This window comes from Ictidomys tridecemlineatus, chromosome 7 (genome assembly GCF_052094955.1).
Source record: "Ictidomys tridecemlineatus isolate mIctTri1 chromosome 7, mIctTri1.hap1, whole genome shotgun sequence".
In the NCBI taxonomy this organism is placed as follows: Eukaryota; Metazoa; Chordata; class Mammalia; order Rodentia; family Sciuridae; genus Ictidomys; species Ictidomys tridecemlineatus.
Window position 1 is genome coordinate 56,885,037 of NC_135483.1, and position 17,948 is coordinate 56,902,984.

At 39.1% G+C, this 17,948-nt stretch overlaps 1 protein-coding gene across 1 annotated transcript in view; it reads right to left on the reverse strand.

Moving 5' to 3' along the window:
- Window positions 1-899: 899 nt before the first annotated feature.
- Window positions 900-17,948, reverse strand: part of Ly96 (lymphocyte antigen 96) — an 18,494-nt gene continuing 1,445 nt past the window's right edge. The window contains exons 2-5 of the mRNA XM_078017018.1: window positions 15,259-15,348; window positions 12,019-12,147; window positions 2,403-2,455; window positions 900-1,029 (exon numbers count right to left, since the gene is read on the reverse strand). Coding sequence (XP_077873144.1) covers window positions 931-1,029; window positions 2,403-2,455; window positions 12,019-12,147; window positions 15,259-15,348 — 371 coding nt within the window. The 3' untranslated portion in view covers window positions 900-930. The remainder of the gene's footprint in view (window positions 1,030-2,402; window positions 2,456-12,018; window positions 12,148-15,258; window positions 15,349-17,948) is intronic.

The following is a 17,948-nucleotide window of genomic DNA, read 5'->3' on the forward strand; positions in this document are numbered from 1 at the left end:
GAGGGCCGGGTAGAGTGGAGTGGAGCTGAGACAGAGGGAACTGTGCAGGCAAAGGTCCTGAAGAGGGAAGAAGAATGGCACATTCTAGAGCAGAGAGTGAGGGAGGGTAGCGGGAGAAGGGATTGAAAGGGAAAAAGCAGAAAGACTGGAAAGCCCTCCAACACTTCCAACAGATGCAGATGCAGGAAGGTCACCAAGGAGATGGTGGCATCTTCCAGGGCAGCATGGCTGGGGATCTGCCCCAGAGTAGCAGCAGACAAATGGGGAGATGGAGTCAATGGATTTCAAGAGGTTTCACTGTCTGTGGGGGGAGGAAAAAATTCAGTGACAAGTAATATTAACCATGCCTTTTTATTGTCTGTATTTCTAATGCTTTGATATCAGGGGTCTTGCTATCCCTGAATTAACTGTTCCTCCCAGGGCTAGCTAATCCTTAGAGACCGTAATAAACCACCTGTGAGGATACCTTTCCCATGGAAACCAGCTGATCCAGAGCACGTGCACTGGCAACCTCCTCCTCTGTGAGGCTCTCACACTCTGGACCACCTGTCCAGAGACCAGGTCCAAGACAGCCAGGAGCAGCCCCTATGCCCCAGAGCCTGCTGAAATGATTCAAACCAGCCAATCCAAAACCTACCAACCCTGCCTCGCCTGTTCCTTTTCATAGAAAACAAAATAAAAGCTCTTGCCCACATTCCTCCTCTCTGTCAACCTCCAGACAGCCCCAGTGCGTCCCTGCATGCACCTGGGAGCTCTGGGCAGGGCATCATGCCAACAGCTCTCAACTGTTTCTAGAGCTCCATAAGGATAAAAAGTCTTCCTTCAAGACAGTCACTCCTGTATCCTCCTCTTCCCACACCTGATTAACAGATTCCAGATTCTTAAAATAAGAACACCACTTTTGAAAAATAAAAATATACTCAATTTATTCTAATTGAGACGAGGGTGGTGTGTGATGGTAAAATTCAAACAAAAGAGTTTTTCTTCAGTATGCCCAGCAATGGCTTCTGCAACACATCTGTATCGGCCCTAAAACAAGGGGGAAAAAATACAAGTTAAAATGTTAAACGTTGCTAATTTAAATATCTTTTTAGTTGCAGTTGGACACATTGTTTGCTGAGGATAGAACCCAGCACCTCTCATGTGCTAGGCGAGTGCTGTACCACTGAGCCACAACCCCAGCCCCAAATGCTCCTCTTTTTAAAGAATTTTTATTGTCAGTACTGCAATTAAACCTGGACTAAGACTGGCCTCAAACTTGTGATTCTCCTACCTCAGCCCCTTAAAGCAGCTGGAATTATGGACATGTGCCACAGCACCTGGCTTTAAAAAGAACTTCCTTAATGCCACTTAATTAAATTGTTTATATTTTCTTCTGGTGGTAGGAGCTGAACCCAAGCCTCATGCATGCTAGGCAAGTTTTCTACCACTGAGCTACACTCCCAACCCAATTATCATTTTCTCTGTTTTCAAATGACATGGAATATTATTACATGCCTTTGAATTCAATGATTATAGATTCCATTTATTTCCCAATTAAAAGATGAGGAGTTGGGGTGGGTGGCACATGCCTATAATTCTAGCAACTCAGGAGGCTGAGGCAGGAGGATTGCAAGTTCAAGGCTAGCCTTGACAACTTAGAGATACCCTATATCAAAATTTTTTAAAAAAAAATTTTAAATGAGCCTGGATGTAGCTCAATGGTAAAATACCTCTGGGTTTGATCCCTAGTACAAAAAAAAAAAGAAAGAAAGAAAGAAAAAATTGATGACTTCTACAATTCTTAGAAAATAGCCTATAAGTTTCTCAGATATTATGCTTTTTGTAACAAAACATCTAAATAATATGCTTTAATAAAATTTATTTTTAAATAGTTTCCAGAAGTGAAATATATAAAATTTCATTGCCAGTTATATGATACAAATATCTAAAATTACATTGGTATTCATTGAGGCAGTAGTTATTTTTAGAAAGGTCTGGACATTCAAGCTAAGTTCCAAAGAAAATTTTTAAACAAAAATAAGCCTATAAGTTATGTGATTTCTATTCTCCTAAACAACTTATATAATTAGTATATTACATAAGTAGTTATACACTATTACTGACTTATATACAGTGATTGAACAGTGCTTTCATATGAAGACCATTCAACAGATTAATAAAACGAGCATTCTCATTACTTCTAACCTTGTATGTTAGAGGAAAAAAATTACAAAAAGGAGCTAATCATATGTGCAATTTTTCCATATTCTACAGAAGGAAAAAATACCTACAACTAAAATTTTTAAACAATTTAATCTTGGATCACTATTTTTAGAGGTTGTAAATTACTTCTTTCAAAATCTTAACACATCTGTTACTGCAAAAGATTAAGAACATACAAAATAAATTTTGAAGAATACCTTAAGAAATAGTATTCCCCTGAAGGAAAACGGTATTGTTGTATTCACAGTCTCTGCAAACATAATGCAAAATACATCATTATTAGGTGATCTTTCTTTTTTTAATTGTATGGAACATCCCTTCATAGACAACACTGGCTACTGGCAGAGGCAGTAAACTAGAGAAATAATAGATCTTACACCCTGACTAGTACTCTCCTGTGGCTTCTTCAGCCCCACAGAACCTCTCTCTTAGGGGATGCAAACTTTTAAGATGAACTGGTCTCAAAAATGAATGAATGAATGAATGAAAATATGCATTACCTCAGGTTATATATGTACATATTTAATTGTAGTTTTCAAAAATATTGTTGCACCTTTACCTGGATGTAATAGAGAAAACTTTTCCTAAGGGTGGGAGAGATATTCCAAAGGCAGCCAGACAACTAAAGCTCCTCTTATCACAGCACTGAGAAGCCTGACTAAGGTCAATAGACACAAGGAGGGGTTTGGGACAGGGTAAACAGAATGAAATTCAGTAAGAGGCACCAAAAACACAGAGTGAAGGAATCACTCCAGGTTCTTCTCTAGCACAGTAAGGTAACTGTTGGGCAAACAACCTATGATATATTTCAAAATGACTGGTAAGTACATAATTCCTAATGCACAAAAATAATTCATGGTTGAAGAGATAGAAATGCTTATTACTCTGATTTGAGTAATAAACATTGTTTACATGTATTGACTTACTATAACATACCCATAAAGATGTACGAATTTTAAAATAAAATACAATTTTTAAAATAGAAGGCTAAGAATTTAGTTTCTGATTAAATCACAGCCATAATCCTGGTCATAAACAAGCCATGAAGTACAGCCAGAACTGGAGGAAAAACCACACTCTGCCATCTAGTCAGACAGAGGAAAATGTTGAAGTGGGTAGAGGCAGGGAGTACGAATGGAAAGAAAGAAATATTTTTAATGTTAAACAAAAGATATAGTTTTCAGTTTTGATTTGGTGGTGCAGGGGACTGAATCCAGGGGCACTTTATCACTGACCTACATTCCCAGCTCTTTTCATTTTTTATTTAAGACAGAGTCTCCCTGTGTTGCTAACTTGGGATCCTCCTGTCTCAGCTGCCCAAGTCACTGAGATTACAGATGTGTACCACTGCACCCAGCCAAAAAATCTTCTTTAAGTAACAGTCAAATGTACAATTAAAATAGTTATTATTCTCAGAATTGGCTACAGATAATACTTAAAGGCAGATAAATAGATTATGCCTGCATGCATACATCTGTTCTCATAAATATTTCTTCTTCTGGGAGTAACACACTGAGATGCTTCTTAAGCTCAGTGAAGAGATTGTATCTTCTTAATCTTATATCTTTAATTCAAGGACAATTCAATTTAAAAATCTAATAGTCAATAAATATTTGTTGAAAGTCTACTATATGCCAGGAACTAGGGAGATAATGGCTACTATTACAACATCCTTTCCCTCAAAGAGCTAAAGACTACTGGGGATATAGACAAATAAAGAAACTCTTCCAAGTACAATATGCAACGAAAAAGAAACAGTAAGGATAACGGTGGCGAAGCATTTTTGGAAAGAAATATGGTTCTGGGGCCAGGCTGTCTGGGTTTGGTTGTCTTTCTTTGCACATAGTAACTTTATTTGTAATAGCCAAAATCATAATTAACAATGCATTTATCCACTCATCAATAGGTAAGTGGATAAATGAATTTAGGTACATCCATACAATGCAATAGAAGGAAGTATATACAACAGCATCAATGAATCTTAGAGTTATTATGTTCAGGGAAAAAAGTCAGACAAAGAAGAACACATGCTGTATGAATTTGTGTATATGAACTGTAGAAAATGAAATCTACTATACAGTAATTGAAAGTAGGGGGCTAGTGATGTAGCTCAGTAGTGAAGCACCTGTCTATCATACAGTAGACCCAGGGTTCAAGCTCCAGGACCATAAAAAACAAAAACCCAAATGAGGGCAGGGGGTTATTACACCAGAACATTAATCTATCTAGACATCCCATGATCTTTAATTCCTGAAAAGTACATGCTCCCCTTTCTCTATTTTTGCATATCAAATCTCTGCCCACCCTTCATGGTCCAACTCAAAACTATACCATTGAGAATCCTCTTCTGAATTCTCACGATATGCCAAATGTACTTGCTTTATTAGCTTGAGTATTGATCAGATATGTACGTCTGTGTGATTATCACAAACATAAGTTTGTGCCTCTCTTTTCCTCCACCCTGCTCTATGAGGAGGACACGACTGACTGATTCATCTTCGCTTTCTCCATTGTGCCTTGTAGATGGTGTGCCACAAATACTTATTCACATGTGAAAAGACAGAGAGATCATAGATGTGTCTTCTGAAATGAGTCATTATTGCATAGATTTCATTTCTCAGCTTCCAAGAAGAAAATAACACTACAGCTATTTCTAGAAATGATTTCAGAAGTGAACTTTAAGACCTCATATCCAAAGAACAGTGCTCAGGGTCAGGATTTTGACCTGACATGACCACTCTGTGTAGGCTGGCTAAAAGGACTACCCCTGGAGTCTTCTCAGTGCCTATCAGGCTCCATCTGCTCCTTGTAGTTACACTTATCTATCCTTATTTGAGTTATTACTATGGATTTGGCTTCTATTAAGTTCAATTAAATTTTTTATATACTCTTGCCTAGTTTTCTGCCTAATCAAGCTGTCGACCTTCCTAAGAGAGACCCATGTCTGTTCTCATAGCAAGTGGTGCCCGGGACACAGAAGTCATTGGATAAATATTGGTTGAACTGCACAAGATTGAAATGAATTTGAAAAGTACCTTTAGAAATCTCAAGAAAAAAGTATATGTTCCTTATTGTTCTTCACTTCCAAAACCTCCAAAGTTTTGAAAATAGTATTTTGGTTCAAGGAACAGAATAAGGGGTAGAAATTATACTGCCAGGTATATCCACTGAAACTCTGCCATATAGACAAGGTTTGCTAAGAAAAGCAAGAAGGGAAAATAGAATAAGCTGGATTTATTGTGTTTTGCATAATATCAGAAGAGAAAGGCATTGAATTGGGGCACAATCTGATTCAGTGAAAGAGTATAGGTCTGCACAAGAGTTAAATATCACAGTCTCTCTCTGCTTCCTGATCATCATGTGAGCTGCTTCCCTCTGCCACACTCTTCTGCCATGAGTTCTGCCTTACCTCAAGTCCTGAGAAATAGAGCCAGTCTTCTATGGACTAAGACCTCTAAAACCATGAGCTCTCAAATAAACTGTTCCTCCTCTATAATTGGTTGGGTCTTTTAGTCATAGTGGTGAAATAGCTGACTAAAACCAAAATTTTTACCAGGAATGGGGCCATTGCTGTGATTAACCAGGCCATGTGGTTCAGAAGCTTTTGGAGCATTTTGGAATTATGGGAGGGATTTTGAGATGCTTAGCAGCATGAGCTGGTTTAGGTTGTTTAATGTAGATTGTTTTAAGAGGAGCCTAATGGCCGATTCTGGTGAGAGCTAAGACTAGAATGCCAATAGGACCATGGACAGTGAAAATAGGGCTCAAGATTATTCAGAAAAGGAGGTCTCTTTTGGAATTTGGAAGCAGAGGCCATTCATGTTATGAGAAGCTGTCTGCATTTGCCCATGTCCTGAGACTTTCTGTGAGGCTGATTATAAAAGCAATGGACTTCTTAATCTGGAAGAAGAAATGTCTAGGCAGCTTAGCACTCAGGAAGTGGTATGGGTATTTCTGGCAACTTTAAGCCAAGTTTATTATGATACTTGGAAGCAGAAAGCAGAGCAGAAATATTTGAAAACTTGGACTTGAAAGGCAATAGTAAAACTGAACCTAAGGACTCTGCAGTTGTTAAAGACATTATTGCCACTAAAGAAATCCTGAAGACTTTTCCAGAGACAATAAGAAAGAAGGCTTGAGGGCATCTTAGGTGCAGGAAAGACCACACCCATCTCAGGCTCAAGGGAGTAAAAGTGAAAATTCTCTTGAGAAGAGACAAGTATGGGATCCTTCTTGCACAAGGGGGCCTAGAGAGTGTTTTGAATGTGCTCAGCCACCCACACACTCAGATACTGCTGCAGGTAGGGTCCCTGGAGGCTGGGCTACTGCTCAAATGGTGGCAGACCTTGGCATCAACCACGTGGTGCTGGTTCTGCAGGAATGCAGGATGCTATGGTTAATGGGTCATGGAGGTTTCCATCAAGATTTCAAAGGAAGGCCTTGGAATCCAGGCAAAGTGCAGCAGGATGGGATTCCCTGTGAGCACTCCCTGAGAAGACAAAGTATAGAGATTTGAGGAGAGAGTCAAAGCTGCAGTGGAGACCCCCAAGATTAAGAAATGCCAGTAATGTGGGACATCGACCTAGGAAAGCTGCAGGAATTGAGCAGAGACAAGCCAACAGAAAGGCCCCTTGAGATGCAACCAACAAGACTACAGGAGTAGAGCTACATAAGCCCTTTGGAGAGGACATCATGCCATGTGCTCCAGATGCTGAACCCAGAACTACTTATAGCTGGATTTTGGTCTTGCTTTGGTCCCATCCATTCTTTCTATGCACCTATTTTTTTGTGAATGGAAATGTTTATTCTGTACCTTTATATATAGGATACTTGTAAATTGCTTTTAGTTTTATAGGAGCTTGCAATGCAAGATTGCCTTGAACCTCAGAGAAGACTTTGGACTTGAACTTTGAGCAATCTCAGAACTAATTAAAGACTTTGGAGACTCTTGGAAATGGATTAAATGTATTTTGCATTGTTGGATGAATGTGAGCTTTTGGGGGCCAGGGGCAGAATGTCATGGTTTAGATATGAGATGCCCCCCAAAAGCTCACATGTGACACAATGCAAGAAGGTTTAGAAAAGAAATAATTGGGTTACGAGAGCCTTAACCCAATCAGAGAATTAATCCCCTTATAGGGATTAATTGAGTGGTAACTGAAGGCAGGTGGGGTGTGGCTAGAGGAGGTAGGGCTCTGGGGGAATGGCTTTGGGGTATATATTTGTATCTTGCAATTGAAGACCTTGTTGCCTCCAAGAGAACCCGAGACTCCCACATACCTATGGGGTAGAGGTTGTCATCAACTCTTTGCACAGAAAGAGCCACCACCATGCTCTGCCAAGAGCAGGCATAGGCCCAAAGGATCACAACCCAGCTGGCCAGAAGAGCAGCTTTTGAAATATTTGTCAACTTGTGGGGGAGGGTGACAAGTCAAGTCAGGGCCAGGGCCAGTGGGCCAACATCTTTGAAACAGGGGCACCAGAAACTTGGGCAAAAGCATGGAAGTAAGCAGCCAATAAGGCCACAGTTACTGCCACCACCTCCTGGTATCTATCCTCAGGCAGACATAAGCAGTAGAAACTGAGGAAGTGAGGACTGGGAGGCAGGTGGACAACACAGGATGGATTTTATCAGAAAAAAAGAAAACACTCAAATATGTGCCTGCCCTGTTGACCTGGAATATCCTGTGCCGGAGCACGGGTGAGGTTCCTGAGAACAGTTGGTGAGCAGAGACAGGATGGGATGGGCACTGACTCTCCGGTGACATTAGGGCTCTGAGGAGGACACTAACAGTACTATATCTCCTGGACTATTGTCAAATAGTAAAGAACAGGCTTTGCTGCACATTTCATTCTTAGGAAATGGGATTACCTGCAGAGGTTCTTGATTGCAGAAAACACTGCCTGTCAATGCAATGACAGAGTACAGGCAGAAACGTCACCTCTGAAACTTGGCGTGTGTGTGTGTGGGGGGGGGGTCCAGTGGTTGGGCTTTTCAAGGGGCCACTCTGGAACCTGGAACCCTTGGGCTGAGTGGACCATGTCTGGATTGGTTACTGTGTGGTAGATGGACTGGCAATAGTTTATTTTTTTTTAATGTGTCTTTCATAATAAAAAGATACTTAGGACACCCACAGAACCCAGGCAGGCCCAGGACAGTCCCGCTGGCATCCACAGAGTCTCGCACTGGGTCTGGAGACAGCCAACAGCCACAGTGCAGCATGCCACAAGCTGCATCTCTGAACACATCACCCAAAGCCACCGGCCAGCCTCCCCCACCTGACCAGACACTCCATCGCAGAAAGCAGCTGCCTCCATCTTGGGACACCTTCATTGCCATCTTTAGTTGGGGCAGCTCCAGCTTGGAACACAAGCTGGGCAGGTACCAATAGTCCTCGATTTCCCCCTCCCCCTGGCAGCTGCTAAACCAGCACAGTGACTGCCCAATACAAAACAGCTTTCCAAGAGAGATGTGCAACCCACGAGACCTCTGGAGAGAAAGGTCCCCAATTAGGAAGTAAAGAGGGAGAGGGTGAGATACAGTTTAGAGAATAAATTAGAAACCAGAAACTGTGAGGGCTACAGGTAATATAAGGAGATAAGAGCAGGCACCCACATCACACAAGGGAACCCCAGAGGACATCCTTGGGGTGCAGTCTCCCACTGGGGACTGGCTGATGCCACACCCCACTTCCAGGTGCCCTGCACCCAAGACCAACCCTCCCTCCTGGGTAACCTTCACCATCCTGAGGGTGGAGATATCAGCAAACAACAGACAACCCCACCTATTATATGAGAAAGGAAGCAGGAAAGACACTGATCTCCAACCAAAACAATCCTTGTTTCTTCAAGATTTTGTTTTCCTCTTTTCTCCCTCTCTATTCTCCCACCCTCATATCCCCAACATTTGTGAAACCAACTACTTTGCATGAATTAGGATACTGAGGACGGGATGTCTGCATAGTATATTACAGTTGTGTTGTATATTTTTTTTATTTTTTTATTTTTCTTAATGTTTATGTATGTTTGTTTTATGTACTCTATTGTCATCCCACTTACTTGTCTCCCCAAAATCACATTCTCTCTCTTCTCCTGCTACTAACCATCTTGTTTAGATTCCTCTTTCACACTTCCTAAGAACTAATAACTATATCCTCACCTCCTACCCCCTCAACATCTCATCCTACACCTCATCCCCTGTTTTTGTCCACCCTTTTGCAAACCTACTATCTATATTGTAGATAATAATTGAACTCACCATTTCTGTATATTGTGACAAAACTGTAAACAGCTTAATAGCAACTCTATGGTTTAAGGTTGTATATTGTTCATATTGGGATCTGTTAACATTGTTCTTCCCCTTAAAGGAGAAGTATTGGAACCCTGCAGCGACATTATAGGCCTATAGGGTAAAAATGGTAATGCTGCGCCGCAGTGCTAGAAGCGAAGATTCATGAACAACATGAAAACACAAGGGAAAAAAGTGCCCCAAATAAATCAAGATACTATATTATCAGAATCATATCCAGCACAACAGAAGAAGTGACAGAGAAGGAGTTCAGGATGTACATAATTAAAATGTTCTGTGAATTAAAGGATGATATAAGAGAACAAATACAGGCAGCAAAAGATAATTTCAATAACAAGATACATGAACAAATACAGGAAGCAAAAGATTACTTCAATAGGGAGATAGAGGTTCAGAAAAAAACATACAAACAGAAATCCTTGAAATGAAAGAAACAATAAACCAATTAAAAGCTCAACAGAAAGCATCACCAACAGATTAGACCACTTGGAAGACAGGACCTCAGACAGACAATGAAGACAAAATATATAATATTGAAAAGAATGTAGATCACACAGTGAAGATGGTAAGAATCCATGAGCAGAACATTTAAGAAATATGGGATAACATAAAAAGATCAAATTTAAGAGTTATTGGGATAGAGGAAGGCATAGAGTTCCAAACCAAAGGAATGAACAATTTACTCAATGAAATACTATCAGAAAATTTTCCAAGCACAAAGAATGAATTGGAAAACCAAATATAAGAGGCTTACAGGATACCAAATGTACAAAATCACAACAGACCCACACCAAGGCACATTATAATGAAAATGCCTAACACAGAGAATAAGGAGAGAATCGTAAAAGTCATGAGAGAAAGGAATAAGATTACATATAGGGGGAAACCAATTGGGATATCTGCAGATTTTTCAAACCAGATCCTGAAAGAGAAGATCCTGGAACAATATATACTAAAGTCTGAAAGAAAATGGATGTCAACCAATAATCTTATATCCAGCATAATTAAGCTTTACATTTGATGATGAAATAAAAACCTTCCATGATAAACAAAAGTTAAAAGAATTTACAGCTAGAAAGCCTGCACTACAGAACATCCTCAGCAAAATATTCCAAAAACAACAATGAAAATCAGCAGAGGGAGGTATTACACTAAAGGAAAAACTAATCAAAGGAGAAACCACGTCAAGTTTGGGAATACAAATCATGCCTCAATAATAACCCTGAATGTTAATAGCCTAAACTCACCAATCAAAAGACATAGACTTGCAGATTGGATTGAAAAAAAATCAATCAATATGCTGCCTCCAAGAGGTTTATCTCAGAGGAAAAGACATCCTCAGACTGAAGGTGAAAGGTTGGGAAAAAAACATACCACTCACATGGACTGCAGAAACAAGCAGGGATCTCCATTCTCATATCAAATAAAGTAGACTTCAAACTAAAGTAAATCAAAAGAGATAAAGGACATTTCATACTGCTCAAGGGAACCATACATCAAAAAGGCATAACAATTATAAATATATATGTCCCAAACAATGGAGCATCTAAATTCATCAAACTCTTCTCAAGTTTAAGAGTCAAATAGACAGACCACAACACAATAATTCTGGGTGACTTTACCACACCTCTTTCAGCACTGGAGAGTTCTTCCAAATAAAAGTTGAACAAAGAAACTATAGAACTCAATAATATAATCAATAACTTAGGCTTAACTGACATATATAGAATATTTCATCCTTCAACAAGCAAATATACTTTCTTCTCAGCAACACATGGATCCTTCTCTAAAATAGACCATATACTATGCCACAAAGCAACTCTTAGCAAATACAAAAAAGTAGAGATGCCACCCTGCATTCTATCAAATCATAATGGAATGAAATTAGAAATCAATGATAAAATAAAAAATAAAAACTACTCCAACACCTGGAGGTTAAATAATATGTGATTGAATGAACAATAGATTGCAAAAAAACATAAAAGAAGAGATTAAAAAATTCTTAGAGGTAAATGAGAACACTGTGCAATATATCAAAATCTCTGGGACACTATGAAGGCAGTACTAAAAGGAAAGTTCATTGCATAGAGTTCATTTCTTAAAAGAAGAAAAAGTCAACAAATAAATGACTTAACATTGCATCTCAAAGCCTACAAAAAGAAGAACAAATCAACACCAAAAGCAGTAGAAGACAGGAAATAATTAAAATCAGAGCTGAAATTCAATGAAATTGAAACAAAAGAAACAATTGAAAAAACTAACAGAATAAAAAGTTGGTTATTTGAAAAAATAAATAAAATTAATAAACCCCAGCCATGCTAACAAAGAGGAGAGAGAAAACTCAAATTACTACTCAAATTATTTTTTCTGTGATGAAAAAAATATATATATCACAACAGACACTACAGAAGATAATTAGGAATTATTTTGAACATTTGAACTCCAATAAAATTCTTATAAAGAATTTTGTTCCATTCCGTAAGCAAGATGAGCTGAATGCTTACCTCCCTTCAGAGCTCTGCAAAAAGAATATTCATCATTGGCTCCTCGGCAAATAACTTCTTTGCGCTTTGGCAAATTCATGGAGTTGACAGATATATAGAGATTGAAATATAATTGTTTTAAATCTCTCCCTTAAAAAGAAAAAATTCCATTAACCCCTTAAATAAGAAATTCTCCTATACAGAACAGCATTTTTTTTGCATACTTAGCATGTGCCCTGGGCTTTTCCTACATTATTTCATTTCATCATCACAACTATCCATGAAGTGGGTATTATTATTGCCCTCAGGTTCTGCAAACAGAAGTTCCAAGAGGGTAACTTTGTGGTCAAGTAGAATGGTCCATGGTAAGGGCTATGTATGTCTTGTCTAAAAGTAGAGAAACCTTCATAACTTGATATTAGAAACTATCAAAGACAAAAAATTTTCAATTCTAGTCTCTTCTGCTAGAAAATTCAAAGGAAAGGAAGTAAAGACAATTAACTCAAGCCAACTTTTTAGTATTTTTGATGAAACATTTCTTGCAGAATAAATTTGAATTTTTTAATTAAAAATTAAATATATGGCCTTTAAAATTTCTTCATGATCTCTCTACTACAAGTTAATGTGGAAAATTCGAGTAAATGATACACTTGCCTGAACTCTTACAAAGTATTCAACCAGTCCAAATGGAAAAGATGTACAATCTTTTATCTAAGGAAAACAATTATTGTAACTACAACCTCACTGAAAATGTTTTTCTAATAAGGTCATGAATCATTGTAGAATATATAAAGAACTAGAGGGCTGTGGTTGTAGCTCAGTGGTAGAGTACTTGCCTCACGTGCATGAGGCACTGGGTTCAATCCTCAGAATCACATAAAAATAAATAAATAAAATAAAGATATTGTGTCCATCTACAACTAAAAAACATATTTTTTTAAAAAAAGAACTCAACATGACACCAAAAAAAACCAAATAATTCAATAAATGGGCAATTGATGGACACTTTTCTAAAGAAGTACAAATGGTCAACAAGTATAAGATGTTCAGTATCTCTAGTTCTCAGGGAAATGTAAATCAAAACTATACTGAGATTTCATCTCACTCCAATTAGACCAGAAATCATCAAGAATACAAATAACAACAAATATCAGAAGGAGGGTAGTTGGCAGGTAGCCTAGAGCTCAGTGTAGCACTCACCCATAGACCAAGCTCTTACAGGATGCTCCTGGAACAACGAAGTACCACAAAGTCCCTCAAACCAGGCAAGTCCTGTCTATCATGGGTCTCTGGTGGTAAGCAGCCTTTGCTCCAGGGCTCCTCACTGACCTGGCTGAGAGGAACTCAAGGATGCATTTTTGTTGTGATGATCATCCTATCTAATTCTCTTTCCTTTCCTTTCACTTTTCATTTCTGTGGTTTATACTTTGGGGTGTGTGTGTGTGTGTGTGTGTGTGTGTGTGTGTGTGTGTGTGTTGGTTTTGGTTTTTTTGAGACAGGGTCCCACTATATTGCCCAGACTAGTTTCAAACTGGGGGGCTCAAGAGATGCTCCTGCCTCACCCTCTTGAGTAGCTGGGACTACAGACACACACAGCAAGCCTAGCCCCTTTCATTTCTCAAAGGTATCAGAACTGAACTCCAATCTGAATCCTCTTCATGACTTCTGTGGCCTCCTCTCCCTTTATTGTTCACAGGCATTTCCCACAATAAATCTCTAGAATGAGAGCCTTACTGCTATCATTTCACTTATCATGTTATGTTATCTGCGTATCCATATGTCCTATTGCTCTGACATTCTTGAAGATCAAAAGAATGCCCTATCAATAAATTTACAGTCTACATAATACTTGAAATATACCAAGTATTTACTAAGTATCTTTCCTGACCCTGTTGTGTATGTGTGTCTGATGCTAGGGATCAAACCCATGGACTCATGTATGACAGGCAAGTGCTCCTCTACCACTGACCTAAACCACCCAGCCCTAAGTATTTTTTAGTGAAAAGCTGAATGCAAAGACAAGAATATCCAAATACAAATGAAACAATTAGTTACAGGGAAATTAAACACTGAGTACTGAAATACTCAGAAATTAAAACACAATTATTGCTAGGTGTGGTGGTGCAGGTCTGTAATCCCAGCAATTCAGGAGGCTAAGGCAGGAGGATCACAAGTTCAAGGCCAGCCTCAGCAATATAGTGAGGCTCTAAGCAACTTCAACCAAGAAGAATGTTTCAAAATTTTTAAAAATTTTTTAAAAAAGGGCTGGGACATGGCTCAGTGTTTGAGCTCCCTGGGTTCAATCCCTGGTACTCAAACAAAAAGCCACAATTGTCTATCATTCTGAGTTCTATTTCCATTTTTATCCCTGTGTCCTTAGGTAATCCTCTACCCATGAGTGTGAACTGGCCTAGTGACTTGCTTCTAACCAACAAAATACAGCAAAGATGACAAGTATCACTCTACAAATACACTACTTTAGACTGTCACTTCCTCTTTGTTATCTGACTGTCCCTCTGGCTGGCTTTGATGAAGCAAGAACCTAATTTGAAAAAAACCATGTGGTAAGGAACTGAGGGATAGCCAACAGCCAGTATTCAGAAACTATACTGTCAACAAGCACATGAGCTTAGAAGTGGTTCCTTCCCTGGGTAGCCCACAGAAGAGACCACAGCCCTGGTCAATGCCAAGACTGTAGCCTTGTTGGAGACTCTGAAGCTAGCACAGGTAAGCCATATCCAGTCTACTGACCTCCTATGAGATTATGAGATAATAGATGTGTACTGTTTTAAGCTACTAAGATTGTGATAATTTGCTATATAACAATATATAATTAATACAAGTATATTTGGAACCCAGGGCTGATTTAATGAAAAATAAATGCAAAGACAAGACTATCATATACAAATAGAACAATTAGATTCAGGAAAATTAAAACATAATTGTCTATCATTCACTTCTTGGATGCTAGAGGACTAAAATTAGGAGGAGGGGAGGGTGTTTATTAAATTTATTTGGGACCCTGTTCCAAAATAAAAAATGAAAAGGACTGCCCTTTTTATTTTTTATTTTGAGACAAGTTTTCAATAAGTTTCTCAGGGTCTCACTAAGTTGCTGAGGCTGGCCCCAAACTTTGTAGTTCCTCCTGTCTCAGCCTCCTGAGTTGCTGCAATTACATGCATGAGCCACTGAGCCCAGCTATCATTGATATATCCTAAATAACTAGCTGATCTACAGAAACAAAAAAATATATATACTTACTTGGAATGTAGAAAATATGCAAAAATCCTTCAGTGCCTTTCAATGATATACAGGGATCAGGTCTAACTAAAATAGGAAATTTAATGTCATCTAAACAGAAAAAAAGGATAATGTCAATAAGTTATTATACATCACTTCTAATAAATACATATATTCTATCATCCCCCAAAAGATGCCTTTTGCATTAAAATTATACAAGGACATCAGCAACATGATAGAGTAGAAAGCCCCTTGATTTACCACCACAAACACAACAATTCATAGACAAACTCCATCTGTTAAAAATCATAAACTAGGGTTGGGGTTGTGGCTCAGTGATGGAGCACTTGCCTAGCATGTGTGAGGCACTGGGTTCGATTCTCAGCATCACATATAAATAAATAAGATAAAGGTACATTGACAATTAAAATAATAATAATAATAAAGAAAAAAAGGTAAATGACCAACATTCTTAGTATGTTGTACTTCCAACATATTTACATACTGGTATTCAATAAATTATAAAAAGAATCACAAACTAATTAAAATTCTCCTACACCCAGGAGAACACAAAACCAGACTCACCAAAAACATCCAAGAGATTTAGGATAGACTCTCAGAGTTTCTTACCCCAGTGTAGCCCTATACAATATGGAAAAGACTTCCTAGCCCCTAGTCCCAATGAGGGGAGAGAAGAAATTGATTTGCATGTCCAGCATTCCAATTCTTCCAGGAAGTTCCCCAGAGGACTAGATTGTTGGAGCTCATATAGATCAGTCTGCCACAGTCTAGCTGCTTAGGAGAAAATGAAGGCCCTGGCTTGGATGGCAGATACTATTGATCCTCCCCTCTGCTCAGCACATTATGAGCTGATGGAAAATCCCAGTTCTCAGCTTCTGCCTGGGGAGGGAAAGAGTTGACCCAAACATCCAGCACAACAACTTCTCTGGGGATCCCCTAAAACTAGTATCTGTCTCACTAGTCCTAGAGATCCGACAGGTCTGGTGCAGTCTAACTATCTGGGAGAGAAGGCAATAGTTGCTTGGGCTCATAGATGCCATTCCCCTGAGGAATTATTGACTAAAAACTTCTCAAATCTGGGAAAGAAAAATCCAGGGAGTCTAAAAGACCCCAAACTAAATGAACTAAAAATATTTCACACCAAGACACATAATAACCATATTGTCACAAGTTAAAGAGAAAATTTTGAAAACACCAAAAGAAAAGAAGATGGTTGCTGATCTATGATTGGGGCGGGGGGTGGGGGGACATGGGGATAATGAAGGAACTTTGGACAGCACAAAGGGGAGGGTGGGAAGGGGTTATGGGGGTAGGAAAGATGGTGGAATGAGATGGACATCCTTACCCTAGGTACATGTATAATTGCACAAATGGTCTATCTCTGCACCTTGTACAACCAGAGAATTGAAATGTTGCTCTCCATTTGTGTATGATGAATTGAAATACATTCTGCTGTCATGTACAACTAAGTAGAACAAATAAAAATAATAATAAAAAAGGAAAGAAAACAGGATGGTTATGTACATGGGAAAAGAAGGAGAAGGAGAAAGAGGAGGAGGAGGAAGAAGAAGAAGATCCTTTAAACTGAATTTAATTCAACTGACTCAGCCAATCTGTAGAAAGCAAACAGAAACGGGGGTGGGGAGTACTGGGCACTGAACTCAGGGGCTCTCTACCATTGAGCTACACCCCCAGCCCTTTTTATTCTGAGACAGGGTCTCAATAAATTGGAGCCTAGCCTCAAACTTGTGATCCTTCTGCCTCAGTCTCCCAACTTGCTGGGATGACAGGTATGCACCAACACACCCAGTTTAAGACAAAGAGGATCTTTAACAGACTTCAAATGTTAATGAAATAGAAGGAAGGTGAGGAAGTTCTGGTTAAAATAATAGACTGTACAATTGAAAGGCTGGTAAAGAGTCTGACATGCATGGAGTGGAGGACCCACCAGATGCCAAGACACACACATGTTTCACAGGGAGGATTGTATGTTACAGCCCCTGCATTCATATGTTGAAGTCCTAACTCCCAATGTCACAGAAAGAGACAGAGATAGAGAATGGAGATAGAGATAAAGATTTTAAAGAGATGAATGAATTAAAATAAGGACATGAGGGTGGCCCCAATCCAATCGGACTGGTGTCTTTATAAGAGGAAATTTGGACACTCAAAGAGACACTAGGATGTGTTCACAAACAGCAAAGGCCAGATAAGGACACAGAGCAAAAGCAGCCATCTACAGATGTCTTAGTCTGTATTGTACTACTATAACAGAATATCAAAGACGGGGTGATTTATAAAGAACAAAATTACATTTCTCACTGTTCTAGAGCCTGGGAAGTCCAACATCAAGGTGCTGGCATTTGGTAAGGGCCTTCTTGCTATATCATCTCATGGCAAAAGGTCAAGAGAGGGAGAGAGAGTTTACTCTTCTGTTTATTTTATTTTTCATTTTATTTCTTTGCTTTTTTTCTTTTTCTCCACCCCATACCAGGGATTGAAACTGGGGTGCTATACCACTGAGCCACATCCCCAGTCTGTTTTTTGTTTTTGTTTTTGTTTTTGACACAGGGTCTTGAAAAGTTGCGGAGGCTGGCCTGCAACTTGTGATCCCCCTGCTTCGGCCTCCCGAGTTGCTGGGATTACGGGTGTGCACCACCACACATGGCTCTGTCTTACTCTTACATGGG